Raw genomic sequence first — 16,029 nt, 5'->3', positions numbered from 1 at the left:
CTCTTCATTTGTCCTGGTGGCATTGGAGGCTTTGGTGTGTCGTATAGTATACCTGTTTCCCATCAGCTATACTGGCAAATGTTCATTGCAATGAGTCACTGGTCTGATTCAAGGCCGCTGGTTTCTGGCACACCATCATCACTGGGTCCTCACTGAAACTCCTCTGGGATATCCTGTGTCCACCCCAAGTCTTAGAGGTCTTACAGGTATCACAGGACCCTTTACGAATTCCAGCAGGTCCTAGATGGGGTAGATGATAGGATGGGACAACCCAAGGCCCAGTTGTGGGCCTATGTGATAGCCAAATTAGTCAGTCTAGGCCATTGGGGCCACCTACCTCCAGTGAGGGGGTGGAGTCAGCTCCAGGATAGGTCTACCTTCACTTGTGTTGAGGGGTTGGGCCATCTCTCATGAATGCAGGGGCCAGCTCTCTTGCTGTAGTGTCCAGTAAGAGGCAAGGCCAGCTTTCCCAGGGCCAGTGAAGGGCAGGGCTGGCTCAGCATGGCCCTCTAAGTTCATCTCACATGGTTCCTAAGGCCTCCTCAGGTGACATGGGGCCACAGACATCAACACATACCCCAGCTGCAGCTGGACCATGGACCCAGACATGGCCCTGTGCAGCAGCTTGGCCCCGGAGTACATCCTGGCTCTGGGTAGAAGGAATGGCCACACAGGTAGTAACGATTCTGGCGGCCATATGGCTGCTGGACATCACTAAGACCTCAGGTTGCGGCCCTAGCTCTAGGCCTCTTTGTGACCATTGGTAGCAATCAGGACCCAGATTTCAGCACAGACCCCAGCCGTGATAGAACCATGGACCCAGTCATGGTCCTTGGCAGCAGTGTGGGTCTGGTTGTCCCCATGGCCCCATGTGGTGACAAAGGTCTCCCAGATCAGTTCAGCCCCAGGGGCAGCGTGGTTTATGGACCCAAACATGGCCCCAGGAAGCACCCCAAACCACTAGAATTAGCATGGCACTTGATGGCCAATAGGAGCCACGGACAGCAAAACAGGCCCTGGCTACTGTAGAACCAGGGACCCAGACATGGCCCTTGGCAGCTGCCCAGCCTGGACGTGACCATGGCCCCAGATAGCAAGCAGGCCTCCCTCCTCAGTCTACTCCTCACCACCTTCACCATGGCCCCAGGTAGCCAGCAGGCCTCCAGCATCTGCCCACGCCTCACCATCTTCTTTTCTTCTTTCTGCATCTTTCCACAGTGCATGAGCCACTCCACCACTTCTACCTCTCCCAGTTCACCACGTATTTCTTTATCATAACAAGGCCCAAATGCCCCTTGAGAATCCCGGCTGGCTAGACCTTACAGCATTTTAATAATATGCAATATTGAAAAAGATACTTGAAATCTGTAGTATACATTTAGAAAAATGACTTAAACCCTATGCTGTTACTGTACAAACTGAAGATTTTGTTAGTGTTGGGCATGTGCTATCTTTCCACTTGGTGGGCTGAGAGGATCCTGAGCTCAAGGCCAGCTTGGACTAAATATAGCAAGATCTTATCTCAAACAAAATCGAATAATAATGGCATATATGGATTAATCATAAATCAAAAATACACATTAGTACTATACCTACTTTTCAAAAGAGTTTTCAATGTGAAGTGTCTTTAACTTTGTGTAGTATTTATTATCTCAATACAGGGAATTAAACTTCATTAAGTCTAGGTGCTTTTAGCTGGCATTGCATTCAGTCTTTATTTATTTTATTTATTTATTTTAATGTGCATTGGTGTTTTTGCCATGGGTGTCGGGGTCCCCTGAAACTGGCATTACGGACAGCTGCCATGTGGTTGCTGGGAATTGAACCCGGGTCCTCTGGAAGAGCAGTCAGTGCTCTTAACCTCTCAGCCATCTCTCCAACTCCGCATTCAGTCTTTAGACCTGACTATTCTGTAACATTGGTTTTTGTTGTTCTTTCCTCTAAATTGCCTGCATACTGCAGGAGATATGAAAGGAAATCCAGTAGAAAGTATATATAGAAGAAGCCAGTAAATAAAAAAAAAAAAACTAAAACCATCATGCTATGAGATTAAGTCATAAATGAATGTCTTTAAATTACATACCAGCTATTGTGAAGGATTGTATGAGATATATGGTGCACAACTTCTGATCTTTTGTCATTTTTTCTTGTTCTTAGGAAAGAAGTTGAGCTGGAGAAAAGTAATGCTGCTCACATCCATGACACATTGACTTTACAGGAGAGGTATAATGATACAGTGCAAGATCTTGGAGACATTACTGCTCAATTGGAAAGGTATCTTTCTTTGTAGTGTTCACTATGGAATATATGAGTGGGGAGAAGTGTTTACCTACAGAAATCTAAGAACAAAGCAATCCACAGAGATGACTGCCATTACCTTAAATTCCGTGATGACCAGCTGTAAATGGGCACTTAGTGTCATCTGGTAATCTTCCTGTACTTACGTAAATGTTCCTTTTCCTACCATCCCGGTCAAACTAAAGCCAACCGTTAGCACCACTATCTTATTTTCCTAATAGCATCTTTTGAGAAAAACATCAAAGGCTTTTCTATCTTCATCTGACTTAGGAGCACGTAAACTTATCCTATCTCCCTGACTATTTAATAATTTCTTAGTCTTAAGTTTCTTGGTTGCTTTTCTTTCCCTCTCCCAAAACCTTAGATACTCTTGCTATGATAGCACTGGTTAGCCTGGTACTACCTTTATAGCCCAGGCTGGCCTTAAACACATGGCAGTCCTGCCTTAGCCTTTGAGTGTTGGTATTGCAGGAATGCTCCTCTGTGTATGGAAGCTAATATTTTAGTCTTTTTAGCCTTCAGTGACCATATAGTATCATTTCTTCCTTGTCTCTTAATTTTTCTTGGCTAGGGTTGGTGGCTCACACCTGTACTCTTTCCCTTGAGAATTTTAAAGCAGAATTACAGTAAGTTTGAGGCCAGACCAAGCTACACAGTGATTTCTAGTCCAATATAGTGTGATCCTATGTTGGAATGGAAAAGAGAAAATTAGAACTGTTTTCAGTCAATATGAATATATTTTGATGTGCAGTCATTTTTAAATGCAAAAATTAAAAAAGAAAACAAGTCCATTGACCGTCACCTTCTTTACCTCCCCAAGAGCACTCATTCCCAGCACTTTTGTAGCACAACATTCTATTCTTCTCACAGTCTGTCTTCTCGGAATCATCTTGGGATAATGTAATTTTCATATAGTTATTTCATATTGTACTCCTACCGCATCTACTTCCTATTTTCCCTTTTTTTTGGGGGGGGGAGTGGGGGCAGAGTCTCTCTGTGTAGTTCTGACTATCCTGGAATTATCTATGTAGGCCAAACTAGCCTTCAACTCACAGAGATCCACCTACCTCTGCCTCCCAAGTGCTGGGATTGAAGGTGTGTGCCACCACATCCTGGCCCTATTTTCTTTTTTCAAAAAAGGTCAAGGGTGCTAGAGAGATGGCTCAGTGGTTACGGGCACCAAGTGCTCCTCCAAAGGACCCAGGTTCAATTCCCAACGTCACATGGTGTCTCAGCCATATGTGTAGTTTAAGGGTATCAGATGTCATATTGTGGATCTTTGGACACTGCACATATGTCGAACAGAAAATATTATGTAAACATTATTATTTAACCTCAGAGTACTGAATTCTTACCTGTGTGAATACATGAATATATTATAAAGTTTTTTCTTCTGCCAAGAAGTATATAAAATCTAAACTTCGTTATGTATACAGTAGTAAGAAAAAGTGTTCACTTTTTTTTCTAATAAGCTATAAAGCATCAACACTTAAAGAAATAGAAGATCTTAAGCTGGAGAAATTGACTCTACAAGAAAAAGTAGCCATGGCTGAAAAAGATGTAGAAGATGTTCAACATCAGCTATTGACAGCTGAGAGCACAAATCAAGAATATGCAAGGTGAGTAACAAATGCTTTGTTAAAGAAAAAAATTACAACTTTTCGTTTGTTTTGTTTTGAGATGGGGTCTCACTATGCAGCCTTCGCTGGAACCTGCCATATAGTTCAGGCTGGCCTCAAATGGAGAATCTGCCTGACTCTGCCTCCCAAGTGCTGCAATTAAAGGCAAATCCTGCCACATCCAGTCAGGATTACAATTTTTAAGAATTTCTTCTATTGCTTTGTATTTTTTTTTTCCAGAAAAGAAAGGAATAAAAATTGAAATGTCGGCTGGGCGGTGGTGGCGCACGCCTTTAATCCCAGCACTTGGGAGGCAGAGCCAGGAGAATCTCTGTGAGTTCGAGGCCAGCCTGGGCTACCAAGTGAGTTCCAGGAAAGGCGCAAAGCTACACAGAGAAACCCTGTCTCGAAAAACCAAAAAAAAAAAAAAAAAAAAATTGAAATGTCTATCAGATGTTTAGTGGATTCTTTTTTTCTCAAATCCAAGGATGCTTCTAGATCTGCAGAACAGATCAACATTGAAAGAGGCAGAAATTAAAGAAATCACATCTTCGTCTCTTAAGAAAATAACTGATTTGCAAAATCAACTCAGACAACAGGATGAAGATTTTAAGAAGCAACTTGAAGAGGAGGAAGCGAGGTAATTCTGGCTTAGACCTTGAGTGCCATATAATTCATTGTTTTTTTTTCTAATAAATTGAAAAAGATGATTTTTTTTAAACTTAATTTCCCCGTACAGAAAAGCAGAGAAAGAAAATGCAGTGACAGAATTAACTGTGGAAAGTAACAAGTGGCGTCTCCTTTACGAAGAGCTGTATGACAAGACTAAACCTTTTCAGGTTTGTTCTTATAATTAAACCTTCGTTTTAGAAGCATAAATACCTATTTGTAACAAAGGAGTTTGTGTACAGTGTTGAAAATCTGCAACTTCTTGTTAAATTCACATTTGCACTTCCCCTTTTTAAACAAGCATTTATAATCATTATTTAATACAGATAGAGATATGTAAATAGAACATCGAGTTGGAGAGGACTGTTATTTTAGTTTATCATAAAGAGCCCAAAGATATGCCACGAAAATACTGACTAGAATGGATCCTTAGTAGAAAATGCCTATTTAGAACAAGTTACACATGTGTATGAAAACTGAAGCCTCTATTTTGTAACTCATAGCAGTGCTTCTCTTTTGGAGGCAGTGTTGAGACAGGGTTTCTCTGTGTAACATACCTGACTGTCCTGGAACTCACTCTGTAGCCCAGGTTGGCCTCAGACTCACAGACATCCACCTGCCTCTGCCTCCCGAGTGCTGGGACCAAAGGTGTGTGCACGACTGCTCCTGGCAGAAGTGTAAGTTAAAGTCATCTCCAAGGAAACAGATATGTTTTGAAATGTTTTACCGTTTTTATTAGTGTGTGTGTACACATGATTATTATATTTGTGGAGGTCAGGGGACAAATGGCGGAATTCATTCTCTCTGTCTACACTGTGGGTTCTGGTAAAGGAACTCAGGTCGACAGTGAGCCTTTACCTCCTGAGCCATTTCTCTGCCCAGCCTAAATGTTGAAACTCATATCAGATACAGGGCACCAAATTTAAAGCTCAGAGGAAGCTCTTCTCAGGAACTTAGAGATCTGTTTCACACTAACATCTCTCTTTTCCTTTTCAGTTTATTTATTTTCTGACAGTACTGGGCTTTGAGTCCAGGTCCTCATATATACTGTGTTCTTCCACTGAGCTACTTCTCTGCTCCCAACCTATTCTTAATTTTTTTTTTTTTAAAGAAAGTATAATTAAACTTTTTGCGGGCTAGAGAGATGTCTCAGTGGTTAAGAGTACTACCTGCTCTTCCAGAGGACCCAGGTTCAATTTTTAGCACCCACATGGTAGCTCCCAACTGGCTGTAACTCCAGTTACAGGGGATCCAACACCTTCTTCAGTCTCCATGGGCATGGTGGTGCAGAGACATACATGCAGACAAAATCCCCATATACATGAAATAAAGTAAAAATAAAGACATAAGCTTACTTGGATTTATTTTAAGAATGCATTTCTTCCCTGTTAGTCTTGGCTGTGACTTGGTGCTTCTGCGGTATCTCTTCACTATGTAGTCATGCCTTCAACTTAACTGCATATTAACAGTTTTCAAATTTTATCTGGTACCCAGCACTTGGGAGGCAGAGGCAGACAGATCTCTGAGTTAAGAGGCCAACCTGGTCTACAGAGTGAGTTCCAGGATAGCCAGGACTACACAGAAAAATCTTGTCTTGAAATTAAAAAAAAAAATCATCTGGGGATGAACTCAAGTAGAGTGTGCTTGGCATGTACAAGGTCCAGAGTTCAATTCCCAGCACTACATAAAAACAATGAAACCAAAAGTAATGGGCTAGATTTATAATTTCTCTAGCTTTATTGAAATACAATTGACAAATTTAGTAGACATAAAATTTTAATGTGGTTATAAGAAGTGTTTTCTAATAAACAACTTGAAATTAGTAGTCCTGAAGGATCTCCTGGTAGGAACATCACTCATTCACCTGACTTTGTGGTGTGTATTTTGATATGCTCTATCTCAGTATTTCTCAAGTTACTGTCCTGATTTTTGTACTATAGTTCATCCTTTGGTTTTTAGATGGAGTCTTGCTCTATAACCCAAGCTGACCTGGTACTCAGTGTGCCAAGCAGCCTGGCCCAGGATCTGAAGTGTTCCTCCTACTTCCCAAGTTCTAGCATTATGAGTATCAGCCTCATGTCTGACTATCTTTGTTTCCTTTAGACCCTAGGCTGGCCTGGAACTTTCTGTGTAGTTGGACATGGCCTTGAATTCCTGATCCTCCTGCTTCTGCCTTCTGAATGCTGAATTTATAGCGATAGACCACCATATTGGCAATACCCTGATCTTTTTATAAAGAAAAGGTGGCGGGCATGGTATCATATGCTTTAATCCCAGCACCCAGGAGGCAGAGGCAGATAAAGTTCAAGGCCACCCTGATAGTGTGTTCCGGGATAATCAGGACTACATAGTGAGACTTTATCTCAAAAACAATAACAAAAAAGCCTACAAACAAGAAAAAAGGAATGGAAGCAGATATTGGTTATAAAGTTGATATTTTGCTGATAGATTAAGAAAGCTGCTGACTCTATTGCTTTTCTTTTGATGATACTTAAGGTAAAAAAATGCAAAGCTTAAAAGATTAAGTCTTGAGTTTATAGAGTCTTCAAGAAAAGTGGGAGTTCTGCTTGTTATATTATTTTTATTTATGCTTTATATGAACTTAATAAGATTTAAAAGTTTTAGGCCAGACATGGTTGCAAATGCTTTTAATTACTGGTGTTGGTGCAGAAGCAGAAGGATGCACAAGTTCAATAATTTTAAGTCTTAGTTTCATTAAAAACATAAATATATATATCTTTTCCAGCAACAACTGGATGCATTTGAAGCAGAGAAGCAGGCATTGTTGAATGAACATGGTGCAACTCAGGAACAGCTAAATAAAATCAGAGATTCATATGCAGAGCTGCTGGGTCACCAGAACCTAAAGCAAAAAATCAAGCATGTTGTGAAATTGAAAGATGAAAATAGCCAACTCAAATCGGTTTGTAAAATAACACTTATATTTAGATATACTAACAACCAAAAAAATTAACAATTTATTGGGGAGAATTCACCTGAGAATGAATGGACTTACTCAGTGTTGACCAGATGGATATTCAGTTTTACTTGGCTTTATAATTGCTGCTAGAGTTGGAAGACTGTATCAAGTTCTACATGTTTCTTCCTTTGTTATTGTACTTTCAGGAGGACAATTTCTAGATGAAGAACATAATTGGTTGCCTTTTTATACTCTTTGGTTTTACTAGGAAGCCTGCTACAGCCTGTTACTATGTCAAGCTGAAAGTTGATTTGGAGGCAAATTATTTTCAGTTCACTTTTGATCAGAAAAGTATACTCATAACTGTAGAAGAAAAGAAAGTTTAAAATGCTTTGTTTACTTTGTATGGGTTGTTCCAAATCACTTTGTAATTCAGTCTTAGTGAATATGTAATAGTTATTTTTGCCATTAGCTATGATACATAAGCAACATTTTGGAATATGTCTGTATGGTGATATATTGTGTACCCCTATAAAGCTTGCTTGAGAATCAGAGGACAGAACCAGCCACTAAATTAGACATAGAGGTCAGGCAGTGGTGGCACATACCTTTAATCCTGTCAATCAGGAGGCAGAGAGAAACAGAACCAGGCAGTGGTGACATACGCCTTTAATCCCAGGAAGTAATATGGCATGGCAGAGAAAGGTATATAAGGCAGGAGGAAACAGGAACTCATTCTCTTTAGACTGAGGATTTTGTAGAGGTAAGAACTAGTGGCTGGCTGTTCTGCTTCTCCGCTCTTTCAGCTTTCACCCTGATAATCTGGCTCTGGGTTTTTTATTATAAGACCATCGAAGATTCGAACAACATGTCTGCAACAATGATAACACATTTTACTACTGTGTGCTTTAGTGATTATTTATATTTTTCTTACTTAGGAGGTGTCAAAACTCCGATCTCAGCTTGTTAAAAGGAAACAAAATGAGCTCAGACTTCAGGGAGAATTGAATAAAGCTCTGGGCATCAAACACTTCGACCCTTCCAAGGCTTTTCAGCATGAATGTAAAGAGAATTTTGTCCCCAAAACCCCACTAAAAGAAGGTAAAATAATAATAGTGTATTTATGTACCTGTCATTCTCGCTCTCTGTCTGTCTCTTTTGCTTTCACAGCAGTTGGTGATTTAACTTTTTTATAAACTGAAACTTTGTTGGTATTTTCTAATATAGAAGATGTATCAACGCCCCTTTCCTCCTTTCCTCTGCTTCTGTCTATCTAGATCCCCTGTCCTTCAAGCTCCATTCAGACTACATCTTCCTTGAAGTCTTTATTGCTCCTACTAGCATCCCTCCTTATCTCCTCTGGACTGCATGTGGCTTGCCAAAGGCCAATCCCTCTACACAGCTCACAGTGTAACCTAACTGTGTCATAGCTCCATAAAAAATTTTTAAATTTCAATTTTAGAGAAATAATTTTTCTCGACAGAATCTTTATATATTTCACAGTTAAGCCTTAATTGCTTGCAATAGTGTATGTGCGTGTGTGTGTGTGTGTGTGTGTGTGTGTGTGTGTGTGTGTATTCATATAATCCATATGTATTATAGTATGGTACAGAATATAAACATTGATTCCTCTGTCTTCAAGAACATAGGTCTGGTTTTAGTTTAAATGACTTAGGAGTTTGGTTTGGTTTGATTTTCAAGGATTTGAATCTTGGCCCTTCAACATGCTAGGCAAGTGTTGTACCTGAGCTACAGCCATAGCCTGGATCATTGGTTAGTAGTTTTAATATAGAATACTTACAGCTCTTTGTGATATTCTTTTCAGGCAACACAAACTGCTGCTGAATTCTGATGCAACATCAAGGATCATGGAAGTATACGTCTGAAATACCTGTTGAAGATTATTTTCTTCATTATTCCTGATATTATGTTTATAGTATATATTATATAATATATTCAATTTCTACTGCCTATTCTTAGGTATATGAAAGGACATTTAGCATTTGTTATGGAAATGTCTTTTGACATTTTATTTTCATTATGTATCTCCTTAATCTTTACCTTTGTCATCTCGTTCTGAACCACCTTATTTGCTTTGCAGCTTACATTGCACTACTATAAAAATCAACATTTTTTTTAAAGATCAGTATTAAAATTTTCCCCCACTTCCCCCAATGTTTTTAGCTTGATTTTAGAGTTCTTTGAATGCTGATGAAGAGTGGAAAGGCTCAAGCACTTTGCCTTGCTCCTGCATCTGCTGTGATTGGCTCATCATGCTCACTCTGGTCTCCTCGTCACTTTCCATAGGAATAAGAGCACCTTTAACTCAGTAAAAGTAACCTTGTGTTTTTATATCAAAGTCACTGGGTTATTTAATCGTTTCCAGATTCCTTGGCTCTACCCCAGTTCTAGTTCTAAACTAAAACATGTATCTTGGCCTATAAACCTACATTTTTTAAAGATTAGTCTGTTAATTTTTAGATAGAATGGAAATGGTTTTTTGTTTGTTTGTTTTTTGTTTTTGTTTTTAGTCTGAGACAGGGTTTCTCTGTGTAGCTCTGGCTGTCCTGAAACTCACTCTGTAAATGAGGCTGGCCTTGAACTCAGAGATCCACCTGCCTCTGCCTTCCAATTGCTAGGATTAAAGGCAAAGTACCCCATGCCCAGGCTCAAGGAAATCTGAAAAACTGTACATACTAGACTTTTAGAGAATGTGTCACCTGCATGTTCTCTGAATGTGTGTGTAATATAGAATAAAGTCATGGAAACTCATAACACTCAAACAGTGATTCAACTTTCATTTAATGAAGTTACAGTATTGCTTCTATTTAAGATGTATTTAATTGTGTCTATCTCCCCTCCGAATTTGTCCCCAGAATCATGAATGAGACCTCTTATTTATTTCTTTTAAAGGTTTATTTATGCCAGGGTTAGTGACACACACCTTTAATCCTAGCACTCTGGAGGCAGAGGCAGACGGATGAGTTAGTTCAAGGCTAGCCTGGTCTAAACATTGAAAATTTATATTAGTCGCCTTTCCTCTAGTATTCTGTGGAAATTTATAACCTTTAATCATAGCAAATATGCACAAGGAAAATATAATAATCAGATCTTTGGTAGACTACTGGCTTTGTGCTGACACTATCTACAGAGTATCATTTGTGGGGCTGAAGATAGGGCTCAATGATGAAGAGTCCTTACAGCACAATCATGAGGACCAGAGTTTGAGTCTCAGTACCCATGCAACAAGCTAGGCATCTGGTGCATGCCTGGCACCTCAGGTCTGAGACAGGTGGAGACAGGAGAATCACTAGGACTCACTGGCTCCTGGCCTAGTGACAGAGACAGCAAGCCCCAGGTTCAGGGACCCTACCTTAAAGGACCAGATGAAGAGTGATAGAGGACCACACCCGATTCCCCCACCCACATTCACACACACACACACACACACACACACACACACACACACACACACAGAGGGAGAGGGGGAGAGAGAGACAGACAGACAGACAGACAGACACAGAATTAATTGTTAGGCTCATATTTAGGTTAAGTGAAAATTCAGTAGGGTTCCTGTCTGACTCCTGAGCAAGTTTTAACTATCTAAGCACAGGTGAGTTTACAGTCACACTATTTTGATTGTTTTTTGACTCTGTTGTCTTTTGTGAAAATTACATCTTGCCTTTAGCAGCTGTTTTTATCCCTGGGCCCTGCCATCCTGGGATCTGTTATTCCCATTGCATTTAAGTTTCTAGGTTCACAGCTCTCAGTGTGAGGTCTGGCCTCCAGAGAAGATTGGTCGGTTTTGGATCTCTGATAAGGATTCTGGGATACTGTATGATATCTTAGTGACAGGTCTCTAAAAGACCATGTTAAGTTTGTGGTGTGGAGGGGAGGTAGAATCCTTTGAAGTTGGCCTCCTGGAAAGAAATGAGGGCCCTAGGGGCATACCATTTGTGGTGGTTTGAATGAGTCTTATGGGCTAATGTATTTGAATCTCACCCGTTGGTGGAACTGTTATGGAAGGTTTAAAAGGTGTGACTTTGTTGGAGGATCTTTGTCACTGGGGGTGGTCTTTGAGGTTTCAAAAGCCCATGCAATTCCCAGTATTCTAAGCATCCCCTGGCTGGCCTTCAAGGTAAAGCTGAATAGCTTGCTTACACATATAGGTAGAGGAAGGGATGTTCATACCAACCAAGGCACAGTTCTCGTGCGCTGTTGTGATTGATTGCTGCCTCCATGTTTAAGCTTAAGGTCCAGTAAGAGGCTTCTCTTGAATGGCACTTCCTTGCTTTTTTAAGCGTTAGAGTGGACTGAGCTGGTACTAGAAAAGGAGAGGATGACGGCAAAGGCAGCAGTGACAGTGGCAATAGCATCAGGACAGCAGCAGAATCAGAGGACAGCCAAGACAGAAGGGACAGATCAGCAGCGATGAGAGCAGAAAGGGCTGGAGAGATGCCTCTGTGGTTAAGAGCATCAGCTGCATTTCTAGAGGGCTGGGTCCAATTCCCATCACCTGCATGGGAGCTAACAACTGTCTAGCTCAGTTCCGGGGGATCCCATGGCCACTTCTGGCTTCACAGGCACTACACACTTAGGGTGCACAGACAAAGATGCAGGAAAAAAATCCATAAAATTAGAGTTGAGCAGACACTGTGGACTCTGATGGCCAGAAGAGTACCAGAGAGCAACCAAGACTTAAGGGCTAAGGAATCCAGCACTCTCGGTGCAAGTCCTGTGACACTTCACTATAGGGCTAAGGATCCCAACACCCTGAACTATGAAGGTTGTAACAACAGAAGGTGTCATTGCCTGTTGCTGTCTGCTGCCAGAAGCCATTTATAGAATCTGCCAAGGACCAGGGCTGCTGGTAGCTAAAGCACAGAATCATGAGCCTTCAAAGTGAGATCCTAGCTCCCCAAGTCTCTGGTTAAGCTTCTGGGTTCATTAGTTCTCCCCTTGGACACTCACCTAAAATTGCCAGTGGCAGCATTCAGCAGGATTCATATTCAAAGAGAGTAAACACTTCTAGCCAGCACATTGGTGGTAAGATCGCTAAAGCAATAGGTGCACGTACCATGGCACACTTTTGGAGACCAGTGGACAATTTGTAGGGTGGGTTCTCCAGGGATCTAACTTATGGTGTCACCTCAGTGGCAAATATCTTTACCCATTGAACTCATCTCATTAACCCTTGTTTTGTTTTTCAGTGAGAGCTACTATCTAGAGATTCAAAAGAGGTTTTGTTAGATTTCACTCATTTCATTTGTACATCTTTGTGGAGGCACAACAACTTTAAAAAGAAAGGAAAACATTGATTTTTGCCCCAAGAGTATCATAACAGTATAAAGACTTTTTTTTTTTTTTTTTTTTTTTTGGTTTTTCGAGACAGGGTTTCTCTGTGTAGCTTTGCGCCTTTCCTGGATCTCACTCTGTAGACCAGGCTGGCCTCGAACTCACAAAGAGCCACCTGGCTCTGCCTCCCGAGTGCTGGGATTAAAGGCAAGCGCCACCACCGCCCGGCTAAAGATATTTTTTTTAACCTGCAAAATATACACATACTCTATATAGGAAAACAGATTTTTGACATTTTTTCAGATCCAAATGAGTTTAGAAATTGGTTATCTATTATTTTACCACTCGATTATCAACACAGTGGCTCTCACTACATCAAACTAGTATCCCAGAAAATGTTGACTGAGTTTAAAGTTGTGACTTAAAGGATCCAAAATATAATTGTATTATTGTTTTAAAATGCTGGTGTAGCCACATATGGTACATGCCTATAATTCCAGCACTTTGGGAGGCTGATGCAGGAAGATGTAAGTTTTGGCCAGCCTGGGATTCATAGGGAGACCCTACCTTATAAATAATTTGGATATAAGCTACATATAGCAATAGAGTGAAATAAACAGCTCTTATGTGTTTTAACATAAGTTCGGGTAAATGTGTACACTCTTGGAATTCACACTCTGTTGATACAAAGAATAGGTTCATTCCCCAGAAAGTAGGCTTTTACTGTCAATCCTTACTTTTCTACCAACACAAGGTTATGCCTTCCACAAAGATGAAATTTTCACCTGTTTTAGAATTTCACATACATGGAATCATTCTCTGTGCCTAGTTTCATTTACTCAGCAAAATGACAGATTCATTCCTGTAGTTTATTTCTTTATATTCCTAAGTAATATTCCCCAGTATGGATGAGCCAGAATTTATCTATTCATCTGTTGGCAGTTGTTTAGTTTATTTCAAGTTCCGTGCCATTTTGAATTAAGCGATGGGGCTGGTGAGGTGGCTCAGTGGGTCAAAGTGCTTGGCACCTAGCCTAAGGACCCGAGTCCAGTCACCTAGTCCCCAATAGCAGGAGAGAACCAACTCCTACAAGTTAACCTCTGCCCCCGCCCCATAGCAACATGACCCTCCCCCACAGGAACATGCACAAAAAGAATAAACATTTACAAAAAGTGGAATTAAGCAGCTATGAATACTCATGTATAAATCTTCGTGGACGGGATATATGTTTTTATTCTTCATGCGTACATGCCTGTAACTGGGATTACTCTTTGATGGGGCAGCATACATTGAAGAATGCCAACAGTTTTTTTTCAAATGGTTTCCTCATTTTTGGACTCCCACTGGTGTAGAGTTACAAAAGAGCCACATTAACATATCCACTGTTTTGAGTTAAAGACACTTAAAAAAACAGGTGCAAAAAGATGACCAATCTTTCTGTTTCTTGAAGGTAGGAGATGAAGTTGCTAGAGATGCACTGCTTTGCTAGAAGCAAAGCCACCCTCCTATTAACTTGAAAGAGAGCTGAGCCCGAGAGTTGTGCAAACCTTACCAAAATTACTCCCAACTGCCAATCTCACCATGTAATTTTTTCTTTTTGCTGCTCATAGCTTATTATTATTTGTCTAATTCAATGTATAATTGTTGAACTATTGGATCCTTATTGTTTGGATCTTTATTAGGGCTTATTACCTTTATTTATCTTTATTGCCTTATTAGGGCTGCTATGCCATGTAACATGTTTTTAATAAGCTTATTTGTCTTATGATAATTTAATTCTCAGCTCTAGCTGAAGAGCATTAAGAAGACAGAGGTGAATATTGCTTTTTAGCATTTAAAATTTGGTAAATCTGTTCAATTTTAGCCCATTTATGTAGGTGTACGGTGATATCTCAATGTGCTTTTAAATTGCATATCCCCATGCACAATGTGTTGCGTGCTTATTGGCCATTCCTGTGTTTTCCTTGGAGATGTCTAGTAAAATTTTTGTCCATTTAAAAAAATTCAGGACTGGAGAGATGGCTCAGCAGTTAAGAGCACTGGCTGTTCTTGCAAGATCTGACACTCACACACAGACACACATGCAGACAAAGCACCAATGAGCATAAAAATAAATAAATCATAAAAATGGCCTTTTCAAATCATTGAGTTATAGTTCTTTAAATATTCTGAATATACCCTTCTCGGGGTATATATATTGAAATTATTTTTCCCAGTCTATAGTTTATTTGAATTTGTTTTATTAATAGTCTCTTTTACTAAGCAGGAATGTTTCACCTTGAGGAATTTCAATTTATCAATTAGAAAAATTGGTTGGTTTTAATTTTACTGTTGTATCTGAGATGCCTGAAGATATCACCCTATATTATAATTCCTTGATACTGTAGTTCTTGCATTTTGACAGAGCTGATCTTTAAGATATATATTTAAAATCAACACCTCCCACTCCCCAACCCCTCCACTGATTTCTTGACCATTTGTGGATCCTCTGACTGCCTCCTACAGTTTGCCATCTGCCATATGCCCTCTGGGTAGACTATAAAGCTGAGAGATATTTCAAAGTTCAATTTCAATACCAGCTTCTGTTGATTTTAAAGTTAAAATACTGGGACGCCATAAACTCAAAGAGCGGCCCAAAGCTGAACTAAGCTTAAATCGTCCTTGAAACTTAAAAATAGCTGGCTGTACTTCACTCCTAGAAATTGGTTCTTACCCTGTTGATGTTGTTAGGGGCAGGTCTGGGAAGGACTGAGCAGTAGTATTTAATGCTTGACTAAATATAAACAGAACACAGTTCATGGAAATGACCAGACGCACTCTACATTTGTGTGTTGCTACCACTAGGGTTTTTAAATTGCCCTTTGAAATTGACGAATTTAAAAAAGCCCTGGGATGGGGCAGGAAGGATGGCTCAGTGGTTAAGATCATTGTTTCTCTTTCAAAGCATCCTGCTTCGATTCCCAGCACCCACATAATGGCTCCCAACCAATCCTTAACGTCAGTTCCAGGGAATCCAACAGGTACACATGGTGCACATACATGCATACGAACAAAATATTCATACGCGCACGAAATAAATTTTTGAAAAGCGCTGAGGAATTTTACTGAAGGTTGTTACTGTTGTGTGAAATGTGTGGAATATTTCACAACAGGAATCAATGGCAGCGTGCGTCCCACCATTGACTCATTCTCTCTACAAGAGACATCAAAAAGTTCTACCGGGAAAAT

The 16,029-nt window shown here is 40.2% G+C and overlaps 1 protein-coding gene across 1 annotated transcript in view; it reads left to right on the top strand.

The window, feature by feature from the left end:
• The window catches only part of Hmmr (hyaluronan mediated motility receptor), a 31,738-nt gene extending 22,100 nt beyond the window's left edge, over positions 1 to 9,638 (top strand). Inside the window, exons 12-18 of the mRNA XM_059270362.1 lie at positions 2,158 to 2,274; positions 3,771 to 3,917; positions 4,405 to 4,557; positions 4,657 to 4,756; positions 7,333 to 7,509; positions 8,445 to 8,607; positions 9,332 to 9,638. Coding sequence (XP_059126345.1) covers positions 2,158 to 2,274; positions 3,771 to 3,917; positions 4,405 to 4,557; positions 4,657 to 4,756; positions 7,333 to 7,509; positions 8,445 to 8,607; positions 9,332 to 9,351 — 877 coding nt within the window. The 3' untranslated portion in view covers positions 9,352 to 9,638. The remainder of the gene's footprint in view (positions 1 to 2,157; positions 2,275 to 3,770; positions 3,918 to 4,404; positions 4,558 to 4,656; positions 4,757 to 7,332; positions 7,510 to 8,444; positions 8,608 to 9,331) is intronic.
• Positions 9,639 to 16,029: the final 6,391 nt, after the last annotated feature.

Source organism: Peromyscus eremicus, chromosome 8a, assembly GCF_949786415.1.
Source record: "Peromyscus eremicus chromosome 8a, PerEre_H2_v1, whole genome shotgun sequence".
Taxonomy (NCBI): Eukaryota; Metazoa; Chordata; class Mammalia; order Rodentia; family Cricetidae; genus Peromyscus; species Peromyscus eremicus.
Note: the sequence above shows the minus strand (reverse complement) of the source record. Positions and strands in the feature narration are given on the sequence as shown.